The sequence below is a fragment of the Vulpes lagopus genome, chromosome 12 (genome assembly GCF_018345385.1).
Source record: "Vulpes lagopus strain Blue_001 chromosome 12, ASM1834538v1, whole genome shotgun sequence".
Taxonomy (NCBI): Eukaryota; Metazoa; Chordata; class Mammalia; order Carnivora; family Canidae; genus Vulpes; species Vulpes lagopus.
Genome location: NC_054835.1, coordinates 59,201,795 through 59,216,434, shown reverse-complemented (window position 1 = coordinate 59,216,434; position 14,640 = coordinate 59,201,795). Strand labels below are relative to the sequence as shown.

At 53.0% G+C, this 14,640-nt stretch overlaps 1 protein-coding gene across 2 annotated transcripts in view; it reads right to left on the bottom strand.

The window, feature by feature from the left end:
• Positions 1-14,640, bottom strand: part of RPTOR (regulatory associated protein of MTOR complex 1) — a 330,129-nt gene that overhangs the window by 68,047 nt on the left and 247,442 nt on the right. For both annotated transcript variants that reach the window (XM_041723779.1, XM_041723780.1), the window contains exon 13: positions 13,609-13,719. In XM_041723779.1, coding sequence (XP_041579713.1) covers positions 13,609-13,719 — 111 coding nt within the window. The remainder of the gene's footprint in view (positions 1-13,608; positions 13,720-14,640) is intronic.

The following is a 14,640-nucleotide window of genomic DNA, read 5'->3' as shown; positions in this document are numbered from 1 at the left end:
CCTGAGTCACAGCGCCCGTTCCTGCTGCCAAAGGGTGATCTGTCACCTTCCCGCCCGCGCCCAGGCCCGTCTGCCTGTAGCGGGGCCCAGTGGCCGGACGGTGAGTGGGGCTGACAGCCTCCAGCCTTCTCCTGCTGCTCTCCATCTCACTCCTGGAAATCCAGGGCCATCTGAAAGCAACGGTCTCCTCCTGCCACAGACAGACAGACATACTCAGCGGCCACCCAGCCTCTCACCGAAGTGCACATCTGGCTGGACCTGGCCTCTTCCTGGGCAGATGGCCTCCAGGGCCTGAACCAGGGCTGGAAGAGGCGGCCCTGGCTCCTGCGACATGGGGGGCGGGGGCTCTGCTTTCCGGGTCCACAGCTGTCCAGGGCCCCTCGAGGGTGGACCTGCATCTCCCTGGAGTAAAGCCCTCTGTTAGGGCCTCCGACACGCAGCCGTCTCATTTACCTAGGAGGGCGCCGTTCTGCATGACAGCTGTGTTTTATCAAACAATAAAAACAGCAGCTCAAATCCACTTACACAGCACCTCCTGGCTGACTACAGCTTCTCTGTGTGACGTGCAAACTCGCGCTCCTCGATGCTGAGACTTTATTTTATCTAGACTTTAGTTTATTTTCTGCACTTTATAACCTATAGTTTGGAAATTAAGTGGATCATCGAAGCAATTCAATTACTGACATCACAATGGGGAGGCGGGGAGGATAAGCAACGTTCATCAAGGGCCCACAGCAAGCCAGACGTGGAGCTGCACCTTTCCTGGGCCTCGGTGCCGCTGCCTGCACACCTGCCGTGACAGGCCTTCCGCTCCGCCTGCCCGCAGGGGCCGGGCCGCAGGGCAGGTGGCGGGTGCAGTCGGGGAACTGAGACACACAGTACACGAAATCCCAGGAGTGCAAAAGCAAAACAAAACAACTCCACCACCAAACCTTATACAATAAGCCTAATCCAGCAATAAGGGAGAGAAATTAAAAGAATGATACTCAGATTTTAAAAAAATGTAATAATGAAAGTGAGTAAAGGAATCATGGTTGACCTGGGACCCAAAGCCGGTCACATCCTCCATGCAGGGGGATCGGGGTAACATGGGGATGCACCCCAGCTGGGTGGCCGTGGTCCCATCCTTGGTGACGAGTCACACTGAGTGCACAGACGGACCTGCGCTGTGAGGGCATGAGGGGGCCCGTCAGCCCTGTGCTCTTCCTCCCAGAACTCATTGCTGCGGCGTAGTCTCCACAGAAACATCCCGATGGAGGGACGGCCCCAGCACCCCCACAACTGCTGGGCCACCCGAAACCAGGGATGGCCCAGAGGCGCCTGGGGAGACGTGATGCCAGGAGAACCAAGGAAAGCCGCACAGAGCGGGGACTCTGGCTAATAACGACAACGTGCTGACACGGCCTCCTTAGGATTCCACCCACAGGGGAAAGTGGGGGTGGACTGTACGGGGCTCTACTGGCCGTGTCGGGGTTTCTGTAAATACCACCTACGGAGCAGTTTCTTAAGATAAAACCTGTAGGGAGAAGGAGACGGAGCAGCGGCGGGCACGGGGCGAGGTGTGCGGGGGCCCGAGCGGGCCAGCCCCTGGCAGGCACCGGTCGGCAGGAGGGCAGGCTCTGGGCTGCAGACTCTCTGGCCGTCCTGGTCACACTCGGAATCCGGTGACGCGGGTCCTCACAGGATGGGAGAGAGCTAAGGCCACTCATTCTGTCAATTGAGCTTTGTGTGTGAGGCTGCAGGGGGCGGTGGGAGAGGGGGTGCAGGTGCAGGAAGCGAGGCTGGTGGCGTCAGAGCCGAAGAGCAGCAACGGGCCTGCTCTGCAGAGAGCGGAGCGCGCGTGCGGGACCGGGGAGGGGGCCGGCCCAGGGGCGGGGGACACAGAAATGAGATTCTGCTCAGCCTCTTTCCGCTTTTACTCACAGAGCTTGTTCCTTCCTGGCCCCGTGACAGCTTCACACACGGTGAAGCCCTCTGGATCCCCCCAATTTGGATCGGCTTCATAAATATGACACAGAACGTTTTCCCAAGCTCTCGACAATGTGCCCTTGGCACCCTGCTGGCACTCTAAATAAAACTTTATTAACGGTAACTTGGAAAAGTCTGCCTGAATTGCACACTGACGGCGTCTGCGAGAAAACCCCAATTAACCGCAGCTTAGCTCACAGGAGCGTCCAAGTGACCTTCTCCTCCCCGCCCCCCAGCCCCCAAAGTGGTTAATTAGCAGAAAGGGGATAACGAGGGGTCTGAGGGACGACCCAAGCACAGCCACCAGCACCCTCTTGCAGGGCCGCCCGCGGAGAGCGCAGGTTGGGCCACATTTTATGTGCTTTCTCATCCTCCGGTGATCCTGCTCTTGATGTGTGACACCCCCCCCCCCCATCCCACAACCTGAAGGACAATTTAATTTAAAATGAATATTCTGCAACGTTTGCTTTCTCCCTCTCCCCTCCCCTGTGCTTGTCTGCACTTTCTCAAAGTTGCAGATGGCGTGACGCGTTGCCTGGAAGCTCTCCTAAGAAAAAGGACATTCTCTTACATAACCGCAAAACCACGATCACGCTCGAGAAATACGGCTTCGGTACCACGCTATTATCTGATGTTCAGTCCATATTCAGATTTCTCCCAACTGTCCAAACAATGGCCATTCACAGCTTTTGGTTCGGGGGCCGGGATCCAGACCTGCACTTCCTGGTCATACATTATGAGTCTTCATGTGGAACAAGCTCCCCACATTTTGTTGTCTTTCTTGGATTGAAAAATCTAGAAGAGGTGGTACAGTTGTCCATAGACTGTTTCACAATTTGAAACTTTTAACATCCCTCCTGAGGTCAAAGTGATAAATGGAATCTGCACGTTTATAAGCACAGATTTTGGTAACTGTGGCCGTATGTCCTCACCCGGGGGGGCCGTGCCGACAGTCAAGGTAAGGGGATTTCTGCCCACAAGTTTCCTTGTGCCCTCGGGAACCCCTCCTCCCCAGGCAGCAGCTAATCTGTGCTATCTAGGATTTTACATAAATGGGATCGCATAGTATACGCCCTTCTTCTCCTGGCTTCTTTCACTCAACGTAACTATCTTGGGGCGGGTATATTCCTTTTTCTTGGCAGAGTAGCATTCTGCTGTGTGGACAGATCACCGCCGGCTTACTCAATGACGAGTCGATGGTCACTTGGGCTGTTCCCGGTGTTCGGCTCTTACAGATAAAGCTGCTGTAACACCGTGCACAATTTTTAACGGATGTATGCTTTCAAGAGACCAGAACCACTTCCCAGGGCAGGGGTGCCACCTGCATTCCTCCGAATCTGTGCCCACAGGGGACACAGTCTTTTCGTTTCAGACATTCTAACGGGCGTGTGCTGGTGTCTGACTGGTTTTACCTGCCGTGTGCAGAACCATGTCCAGCATCTTTCCGGTGCTTCCTTGCCAGCAAGCTACTTCCTTAGTGAAATGTCTATTTAAACCCTTTGACCATTTTCTGGTCTGTGTGTTTGTTTTCATATTGTGTTTTGAGAGTTCTCGATATAATCTTACTATGAGTTTTTGATCCGATAAATCATGTGCAAATGTTTTCCCATTTTGAGTTTTTTTAAAGGTTTTATTTATTTGTTTAAGAGAGAGAGGCTGAGCAGGGAGCCTGACGTGGGGCTCCATCCCAGGACCTGAGCCGAAGGCAGATGCTTCACCCACTAAGCCACCCAGGCGCCCCTTAAGTTTTTTTTAATGTGGTACCAGGTGTAGACCGCAGTTCAGTTTTTTGCACATGGATGTCCAATAGTCCCAGCACTGCAGGACGAAAACGTGCTCTGTTCTCCGTTGAGCTGAACTATTTGGATCTTTGTTGAAGATCAGCTGACCATGTATGTAGGGGTCTACCCCCGACTTCTCATTTGGTTCCACTGGTTTATTTGTCCATTTTGATGCTGCTTTCAGCTCTACTACAGACGTAGGTAAGTCTTAAAATCAGATAGTGCTAGTTGGTACTAGCCCTTTAACTTCTTTTTCTTCTTTCTCTTTTCTTTTCTTTTTTTTTTCTTTTCTTTTCTTTCTTTTTTTCCCTTTCTTTCTTTCTTTCTTTTCTTTCTCTTTCTTTTCTTTTCTTTTCTTTTCTTTTCTTTTCTTTTCTTTTCTTTCTTTCTTTTCTTTCTTTCTTTCTTTCTTTCTTTCTTTCTTTTTCTTTCTTCTTTCTTCTCTGTTTAAAGAAGCTATTTTGGCTATTTTAGGTTCTTTGCATTTCCTTGTGGATTTTCGAGTCAGGACCCATGACAGGATCTCTCCATTTATTGAGATTTTCTGTAATTTCTCTTGTCAGTAGTTTGTGGCTTCAAGATACAAGTCTTGTGTCTCTTTTCCTGGGATCCATTCCTAAATATTTCATGTTTCCGATATTGTTATAAATGCATTTTACCTTTTTTTTTTTAAAGATTATTTATTTATTCATGAGACACAGAGAGAGAGAGAGAGAGAGAGAGAGAGGTGCAGAGACACAGGCAGAGAGAGAAGCAGGCTCCATGCAGGAAGCCTGATGTGGGACTCGATCCCGGATCTCCAGGATCACACCCTGGGCCAAAGGCGGCGCTACACCGCTGAGCCACCAGGACTGCCCACTTTTTACTTAAAAAAAAAAAAAAAAAGTATTCATGGGAAACACAGAGAGGCAGAAACACAGGAGGCAGAGGGAGAAGCAGGATCCATGCGAGGAGCCTGATGCGGGACTTGATCCTGGGACTCCAGATCATGACCCAAGCCAGAGGCAGATGCTCAACCACTGAGTCACTCAGGCATCCCTGCTTTTTACTTTAATTTCAACTTTTCGTGGTTGATCAATAGTAAATATAAATAAAATAGATTTTGGTGTGTTGGCCTTATAACCTGCAATTTTACTAAGCTCATTCACTAGTAGGTTTGTGGGTTTGTGTGTGTGTGTGTGTGTGTGTGTGTGTGTTTAAATAGATTCAATCAGTTTTTTTACAAAAAGAATCGTGTTGACTGAAAAGGAAGACAGCTATGCTTTTTCCTTTCCAACCAGGACACCTCTGCTTCTCTTGTACTACGGGGGCTTCCGGTACGCGCTGGAGAGAAGCGACGGGGGCTGCCACCTAGTCCTATTCCCGATCTTAGACTTGCACCATGAAGTGTGATGTTGGCTGCAGCAGTTTCTGTAGATGTTGTTTGTCATGCTGAGGAAGTGACTGGTTTGCTGAGAGCTTTTTAAAAAAGTCTGAAATAGATTTTAGGTTTTGTCAAATGCTTTCTTTGCGTCATCTTTGAGAATGGTGATATGGCTTTTGCTGTTACTTTTGTTAATATGGTAAATTTCAATGATTTTTTTTTTTTATTTTCAGTCATTAAACCGCCTTACACTCCGAAATAAATCCCGCGGGGTCATGGGTCATGAGTTATCAGCCTTTCTACATGTGGCTGAATTTGATTTACAGAAGTTTTGTTTGGAATGTGTGCGTCGGCCTTCACGAGGGACGCGGTCTATAATGAGTCTGTCTGGGCCTGGCGTCGGGAGAGTCCCTGCTGGTCTCACCTGACGACACGCGACGGTGCTCGTCCGACAGCCATGTCCTCAGTGGCGTGCTGGAATTCACCAGTGGAGCCACCTCGGCCCGGGGCTTTCTCCGTAGGAAAGTTTTAAACTACAGATCCAGTTCCTTTAACAGACACGGTGCTATTCCGACTCACTTCTTACGTGAGAAGCTCCACTCTCTCATTCAAGGAGTGTCTGTTTCTTCAAAGTTCTCCAATATCTGGGCATCGCGTTGTTCGTAGTACTTGTTCGCTATTCCCTCATGTCTCCAGAACCTTCCGGATGCCACTGCTCATTCGTGATTTGGGAAGTGGTGTCTGTTTCTCTTTCTGTGCGGCCACTCGGGGAACAGGACAGATGTACCTCAGGACAGATGTGCCTCAGAACTAGAAAGCAGAAGGGGCCTCCCATCCAGGGACTACGCGAATGGGCGTATAACCAGAGGAAAAGAAATCTGTGTGTTTATTCATTTTATTGGTCTGCTCTAAGAACCGGCTTTCAGTTGAACAGATTTTCTCTACTGCTTTTCTGCTTTCTTTTGCACTGATCTCCACTGTGATTTTTATTTCTCTTTTCCTACTTCCTTCGGGTTTAATCTGCTTTTCTTTTACTAACAGCTCAAGGTTGAAGCTGAGACCAATGATTTAAACCTTCCCTCTGCCAACAGAGGAGGTTTCCCATTGGTGCTGCTTTACTGTGCCCACAAATCCTGATGCTCTGTTTTTACTTCCCTTTAGACGCTTCTGAAAATAATTTTATTTTACGGATTTTATTTTTTCATATCAATGCTTATATAATAAATTATAGTAAACTTTATCAGTATAAACTGAATGTTGTATTATAAGCATATATTTTTCCTACCTTTATTGATTTATAATGGACAAGCAAAAATATATATGATTTTTGTATATTCAACACAACGGTTGATACACACACATACTGTGAAACGATCACCAGAATCAAGTTAACATCCATGAATTCTCATAGTCCCTTTCTGTGTGTGTGTGTGTGTGATAGGACGCCCTCTCTTAGCTTCCTTGGGGTGCATGACACAGCATGACTGCTACAGTCACCACACTGGATGTCAGCTCCCCAGGTCAGTGGAGAACTGGGAGTGTGTACTCCTTGGCCTGCGTGCCCCCACTCGCACCCCCTGCAGCCCTGGGAACCACTGCCCCCCTCTCTGGCTATATCAGTTGCATTTTCTAAGATCCCACAAATGAACGAGGTCAGCTGGCATATGTCTTTCTCTGTCTGGCTTATGCCATTTAGCACAGTGCCCTCCAGGTTCAGCCATCTGGTCACAAACGGCAGGGTTTTTTTTCGTTTTTAGGGCCGAGTAATACTCCAGAGTGTGTGTGTGTGTGTGTGTGTGTGTGTGTGTGTGTGTGTGTTTTCTTCATCCACCATTGACGTGTTAACGGGCACGTGGGCATTTCCATGCTTGGCTACCATGAATGATGCTGCCATGAACAGGGGGATGCAGGTCTCTCCACAATAGGATTGCATTTCCTCTGGTTAAGCACCCAGCAGTGGGAATGCCCCATCGATGAGCAATCCCTGCGCTGCCTTCCACGGTGACCGTATCAGGTCACGCTCCCACCAGCGGTGCTTGTTTTGTTCCCTTTTCTCCATGTCCTCACCAACTCTTGATAACTCTTGTCTTTATCATGGTGGCCAATCTGACAGGTGTGAGGTGGTGTCTTACTGTGGTTTCCATTTGCATTTCCCTGGTGATGAGGGATGTGCCTGCTGGCCATCTAGGTGCCTTCTTCGGTGGAAAAATGTCTATTCAGGGATCCCTGGGTGGCGCAGTGGTTTGGCGCCTGCCTTTGGCCCAGGGCGCGATTCTGGAAACCCGGGATCGAATCCCACGTCGGGCTCCCTGCATGGAGCCTGCTTCTCCCTCTGCCTGTGTTTCTGCCTCTCTCTCTCTCTCTCTCTCTGTGACTATCATAAATAAATAAAAAAAATTAAAAAAAAAAAAAAGAAAAATGTCTATTCAGGTCCTCTGCCCATTTTTAAATTCAATTGTTTGGGATTTTGCAGTTAAGTTGCAGGAGTTCCTTATATATTTTGGGTATTAACCCCTTGTCAGATAGATGGTTTAACAATAGTTTCTCCCATTCCACAGGTTGCCTTTTCTTTTAGCAAACTGTTTCTTTTGATGCGCAGCTTTTTAGTTTGATGGAGTCCCATTTGTGTACTTTATAAATATAATACATACATTCTCTTAATGAGTATTTATGTTACTTATGGAATTTATAGGACATTTACATATTTCAATGTTAAATATTTTATATTTAATAAAATTTATATTTTATAATATAATTATTTAAAGATGACTTACTGAAATGCGTACTGCTTAGTTTCCAGGTGTTTGGCGGAAGTTTTCTTTTCCTCCACGGTTGACGGTTAGACTCCACGGTGGCTACAGGGCACACTGTACGATTTCTGCTCGTCTACTTCGTGGCAGTCGGTTTCAGAGCCAGGCTGTGCTCGGTGCTGCTGGCCCCTGGCGAGGACGTGTGTTCAGCCGCTGTAATGGGGGGCGGCTTCGGTCCCGCGGGCCACGTGCTCCCTCCCCAATCATTTCCCTCCTACTTGCTGGGCCGTTTACTGACAGAGGAGCCTTGACTTCTCCAAGTACGATGATGGATTCTCTGCTTCCTGGCAGCTCCCCTCGCTTTCCTTTCACGTGTTCAGAACCCTGCCGTTACGTGGGTCAATACCCAGGGCGGTCCTGCTCCTGTGGCCCACGGGGTCCGAGAGCACTGTGTGCACTGATCTCCTTTACCGCCCGTGACGCTCTCTGCTCCTAAACCTGCCTTCGTATCAATACGGGCATCCCGGCCTTCTTCACTTAGTGGAGACGTGGAACGCCTTCTGCTTTTAGCCTGGTTGTGTCTTCATGTTGAAGCGCATTTCTCGTAGGCAGCACAGGGTTTGTTCTTGCTTGTTAGGACAGTCTGACCACCTCTGCTTTTACCTGGGGTTAGAACACGTACACGTGAGGCCGACACGGTTATGTACAAATCCATCCACCTGTGTTTTTCTATTTGTCCCATCCAGTCACTGTTCCCTCCACTTCACCTTCTTTCGTGTTCCTTGTACATATTTATGACCCCAGGTTACCCCTGTGGGGGCTAACTGGCTTTCTCTCTATCTGTATAAATAAAATCACAGTGATGGCGTGAAGGCGCGTGGTGCCAGTGCTCCGCAGGAAGGCTCAGAAGCTGACCAGCATTTCTCCAATTTCCCCCCCAGCCCCGTTTCTCTACTGTGACCACGCACCTTACAGACCCCACAGCGCCCGTGATGACTGCTTGTTCCACCAGTTGACTATCTTTGACGGACTGAAGCCGCAGGAAGAAGTCACGCTTCCTCGTGGAGCGCCCCTCTGGTGCTTCCGTCTCCAGTGTTAGAGATCCCCTCGGTGGGCACAGAAGGCCAGGCCGGCGGCTCCTCCTCGGGGACGTCAGGGCACCAGCCCCCCGTGCCCTCCTGGCGGCGTTCCTGGCCGGTAACCGGCCGCCGTCCTCCTGCTCCTTGTTCCTCCGCTCTCCGTGGTGGGCTGCTTCCGACTTCTTAAATTCATTCTGTTTTCCAGCAATTCGATGATGACTCAGGGAGGTTTTCTTCATATTCCTTGTGTGGGGGGGTTCACGGAGCTTCCCGGGTCTCTTGGTTTGTTGTTTTCATTAAACTGGAAAATACAGACATTTCTCAGTCAACATTTCTTCAAATATTTTTCCCGCAGGCCCGTGCGAGGGCTCTGAACGCTCATACGTCACGTCACCTTCAGCCGTCCCACGACTCGATGCCTTCTGTTCTGTAAAAATTCTCTTTCCTCAATGTGCTGCATTCGGGTAGCTGTGACCACTAACTTTCTTCTGCGGTGTTCAGCCGGCTGTCCGTCCCGTCCAGCATGTTTTCCAGGCCACACTGAGGCTTCCCTCTCCAGAAGGTTCAGCAGGCCCCTTAATGCCTTGATGTGTCTCAGAGGAACTTTTTACGTGGAGATTTCTAGCAACTGTTTCCATGTCCTCATTGGCTAATTCTAACATCGGTGAGGGGTCAGAGTGGGTTTTGGTGGGTTTTCCCTCCTTGTTGCGGGTCACGTCTTCCTGCTTCTCCACACGCCTGGCCGTTTCTCCTTGGCAGCGGTGCTGGGTAACACAGTGCACGGGTGACCTGGGATGAGATTCCTTGCGGACAACAGAAGGGCTCTCGTCCCAAGTCATGCCTTCTGTCCCAACACTGTCCCCACAGTGTGGCCACCCTTCGGTCAAATGGCACAGAAGCATCTGACCCTGTTCTTCTTCCTGCAATCAGCCTCCTCCTTCCCAGACACAACCTGCTCTCTTGAAGACTGAAGTGATCCCTGCCTCTCCCCAAGCCCTTCAGGGGCCCCTCTCAAGCCGGCAGTCACCCCATCCTCGGCCCCCAGGACGTGCCCAAAATGAGCAAACACGGGGCACCGCAGGCCTCAATCTGTGCTCCGTGCAGGTTTTTACCCTCACGTGGGCAGCCCTGTGCATAAATGACGTGCACTCCGACCTTCGTGGTGGCCATGCCAACGACGCTGGGGACTCTGCACACGCACGAGAGCCCGCAGAGCCCAGCAGTGACCAAGTGTGACTTCCGGCGAGATGCAGAGGGAGGGGAGTGGCCTCACAAAAGCGCAGGGAACGTTAGTCTCTGGGAGGCGATCAGTGGTTGTGGTAAGTGAGGGTGAGGTAAATGGCACGGTCTCAACCGGAAATATGTCAAAATGTCTCTCAGCGGGATGCCTGCCTTTCAATAAACAGGTGCAACAAGCTGGTTAAGAAAGGAGTTCACTGGAAGGTCCCTGGCACCCGCAGGAGTTACACAACGGTGCAGGCGAGGGCGTTTTGGGCGGCTGCAGACGCAGCTCCCGGAGCACTATTCCTGCTGCACTGTGCGGAGACGAAGGCAAGGCCCTGAGATTTCCTTGCGGCAGGGCAACGAGGGAGCTGCAGCAGGTGTGCTCGTGGCTGAGCGCTCGGCTCTGGGTGCTGGAGGGAGACAAGCAGGTCCCCAGAGATAGACCGGGCCTGGGAGGCAGTTTCTAGCAGATTCCTTACACGGAGCTATGATGACCACTGCAGATCCCACGAGAACACAGCAGCCAGGCACTGCCAGCTCATAAGGGCCGTCCTTTTCATGGACAGAACAAAAACTGAAGCAGGAATAGATAGTCCTAGGTCTCAAAATAAACACCGCCTGGGTCCAGATACTACAAGGTCCTAAAGATCCTACAGGGACAAGAAGCGCGATGCTTAGCCGCGCTCCAGCAGCGCTGGCGGCCCATGGTGGGCAGGCGGGCTCTGATGGCATCCCCTTCGTCCCTCTCCTTCGACGGGCTTTGGTCTGAGCTGGGCCCTCCAGCACCCAGGAACCATGATGCGTGGTCCCCTCCGCCAGGAACCCAGGAACAGTATCGATAAATTTCCAAATGTGCCGCACAGAAAGCAGACGCATCGAAGGAGAAGAGAGAGTTTCAGAGTAACTTCCCTGAAAGAGCCCTTCTGTTCACACAGCTTGGCTCTTCAGTGGAAAGTTAAGGTCAAAAGAGAGACGAGCAAACGGTAGAGCACCCTCGCCCACAACAGCCGGCCATCGGATCAGCCAGCGAGGATTTCTGTGTATCCGACACCAGCCGGGCAGACGCGAGACGTATGCTTCTCTTCCCTTTATTCTAAAGTTTCCAGGGTGGCCTTCCAGGTCATGGCTCTCGTCTCCGGACCACGCTGCCAGAAGCACAGCACCAGTAACTTTACAGAGGGGCAGACGACGGGAAGTGAAATGGCTCGCTCAAGTGAACGAGGGCAGCAGGAGGACTCAGATTCGGTATTTTCACTCTTAAATCTAGTGTTTTGGCCAACCTTTCGGAGAGGTCGTTGCTTATCTGAAGTTAGTTCAGTGGATAGAAAGGTAAATATTTTGTCATGTCACAGAATGTTCTGGACACCATCGTGAAGCCAACAAGCCACAGAACATTCTGTGGACACAGCTGCATGCAGGGCGCTGGCCTAAGAAGGGTCAAGGCTGAACAGAGGTCAAGGTGAGCCTGGGAGATACCGTGGGGAGGGAGGGCGGTCGCAGCGCCAAGAAGACCACTGAGACCAAGCACCCCCCAGGTGAGTGGGTCACTGCGTCTGATCAGCAGCGTGTGCGAGTCCCAGTCGGTACCTCCAGACCAGGAAATGAGCGGGGCTTAAGGACGGGGACAGAGCCACCTCGCTGGCCCTGACTGCAGACAGCGTGCCCGCCTGTGCAGAGAGGCCAGGAGAACCTCCCAGTCCACGGCCGGAACTACAGGAGTCGCTAGGCTGCCGCTCGAGATCAATAAACAAGAACAGTAAGACTCCTTTACATCAGAAGTAACCGAGCACCACGGGACCACAGACAGCTGCCCCCAGGAGCGCCGGTGATGTGACACATTCCCCCGAACGCCTGCGACACCCGGATCCTCAGGCAACCGTCACCCCAGGTGGGGGCCTGATGGCAAAGCTCGGGGTGCGCAGGCGGCCGCGGCGCCCAGGGGAGGGAGGGAGGACCCGGTCCACGGCAGCCTGGAGCAGCAGGGGCTCGTTCTCGGCACAGCAGAGGCTGCAGAGAGCGGAGGGCAGCGTTCAGGACCGTGGGGGAGCGCAGGCCAGTCTGGCTGCGCACAGGCCCCGGCCACCCAGTGGGAGTGCTGGGGAGGGGCTGGGTGAGGCTCTGGTGACCGGTGCGAGGGCGACAAGGCCGGAGCCCACTCCCCTGCCCACCCACTGAACCCCTCAAGGAAGCCACGGTAGGAGCATCGGCACTTCCTCCCCACCTCGGCACCTACGGTTCCTCTGAGGCTGACTGGACGGCCTCTGCTGGGGGGGGGGGTCTCTGTTCCCTCACGCTGGACCCCCCTTTGCTCTCCTCCTCTGGCTCTTCGTTCTCCATTCCCCTGGGGGGGCTCTCCGGCAGGGTCACTGGGCACTGGGGGGTCCCCCGCCTCCACCCCTCAGGCACGGTCCTCCTCACCCGGGGTCTCCTGAACAGTCGCCCCATCACGTCCTCCCCTCCTGCCCGGCAGCCCCTTCCTCAGTTGACTTATAATCTCCTCTAGGCCGAGGCCACACACTTAAAAACCACAGCTTGGATCTTGTGTCTTTGTTCCCAAATCTTTAATGGTTCCTCTCAGGGGGCGAAATGAAGTGGGACGCCCTGCACTTGGAGGGCTCCCCGCGTGTGCCTCCAGCACCTCAGCCCAGTGGGCCGTCTGACCTCCCTGCCCCTCTATGCCCCGTGCAAGCTGTGCCCCCCGCGTGTCTACGCCCATCAGTGCCCCTCGCCCTACGAGTTCTCAGGTCCCTTATGCTGACGGCACAGCCTCCCGGGGCACAGTGGCTTCCCCTGTGTAGCAGAGAACTTGACCCACTGGACGTGAGCCTGTCCAGGGCAGGGACCACTGCCCTTTGCGCCCTGACAGCCTTCAGCATGGTCCTGCCTGGCTCTTCATGGGGCAGAGGTGTGACTGCAGCCCTGCAGGCAGGAGGACAGGGAAGGGGCGGCCACTGGAGAGCAGAGCTGCAGGGCACTGTCCCCCAGGCCAGGGCAGGGGAGGGAAAGCACAGGTGGGACAGAGGCCTGGTGGGGGTCCAGGCGAGGCAGGGCCGAGTTTCAAGAAGGAAGTGGTCGGGGTCACTTCCTGCTAGAAGGCTGGACGGGCAGGGAACAGGCAGCAAGGGATGTAACATAAACGGTGAGTGTGCAGCTCAGGTGACCGGGCCCAGGCCCCAAGGGGATGCACCTCACTTATTCTGGAAGCGGGGGGACCAGCAGTGCCTGGAGAAGCTGCAGGGGGGCAATGGCTCCGAAGACAGAGGCTTGGGTGAACGGAAGACAAGAGACGTGGGGTCGCCACGGGGTGAGGACACAGCGTCAGGGCTGGCAGACCAGTGGCACCCGGCACCTCTGGGAGCCCCGCTCTCCGCACCCCTGCCCAGGCCAGGTTGGCTAACACGCGGAGGCCACCTGGCGCCAGCGGGGAGGACCCGGCTACTCACACTGTCCACGGCGAGTATCTTGGCCCAGATGAAAACCAGAAGGGGCCGCAGCTCTCTGGCTGAGCTCTGGAGCAGTTTCAGCACGTAGGGGAAGATGCCCACAGACAAGGCCTGGGGAGAGAGGAGAGCGTGAGCGGCCAGCTCCCGGCAGTCAGGGCGCTCAGGAGGCAGGCACTGCGGCTCGGACGCCGTGGGCACTGCATTTAGCGCTCGTGGGATCACATGAGCCCCACCTGCAGCAAAGGGGCCTCCTCGTCTCTGCACCCGGAGATGCCCCGCCTGGTCTAGAGGCCGCAGTGAACCTGGAGAGGAACCTGTGGCTTCCCGCCTGGGTCCCCCGGCCTCACTCTCAGGCGGTCTCCTTTGCTTTCAGCAGCAGAGCATGGGGCCCCTTAGTCACAATTCTCGTGTTTCAAACCACAACGCTCCTGCCCTGTTGGCTCCAACATTCACATCTGCCCTTGAGATGGACCTTCTGAGAAGCACTTGAGCCCTGGGACGGGCCAGTCTGCTGGCTAACACAGGGAGCCGCTGTGCGGGTCGCTGGTGGTGCGTCATCCCGGGGGCCCCTCTGCTCCCGGGCAGGCGGTGAGAGAGCAGGTGGCCGTCCCACAGGGACAACTACCCGGGCACAGCCTGGTTATGTCAGTCGCCTCAGCACCGGTGCTCTGTCCTTATCTCCAATTTCGTGGAATTCCAGGACACGGCAGACGCATCCCCCCTCCAAGATGGGTGGGGCCTGTGTCCTTTCCATTTTCAAGGCCTGCATTTAATGGGGGATACGCATCCTGTCTCTGGTTCGGGCAGGTGGGTCCTGCTGGAAGGCCCAACCCGCACCTGTGGCAACACTTCATCTGTCCAGCACCTGTTCATGTTATCAAGATTTCCAATTAGCACAAGCTTAACTCTTTAAAGGGCCAAAATCAAATTTTTAAAAAATGTACCATATAAATAAAAATCTCTCTAAAGTGTTACTAATACAAGTTTCCCGTTTCCCTGTCTTCTTAAAGAGCACAGTGGTACAATGCAAGC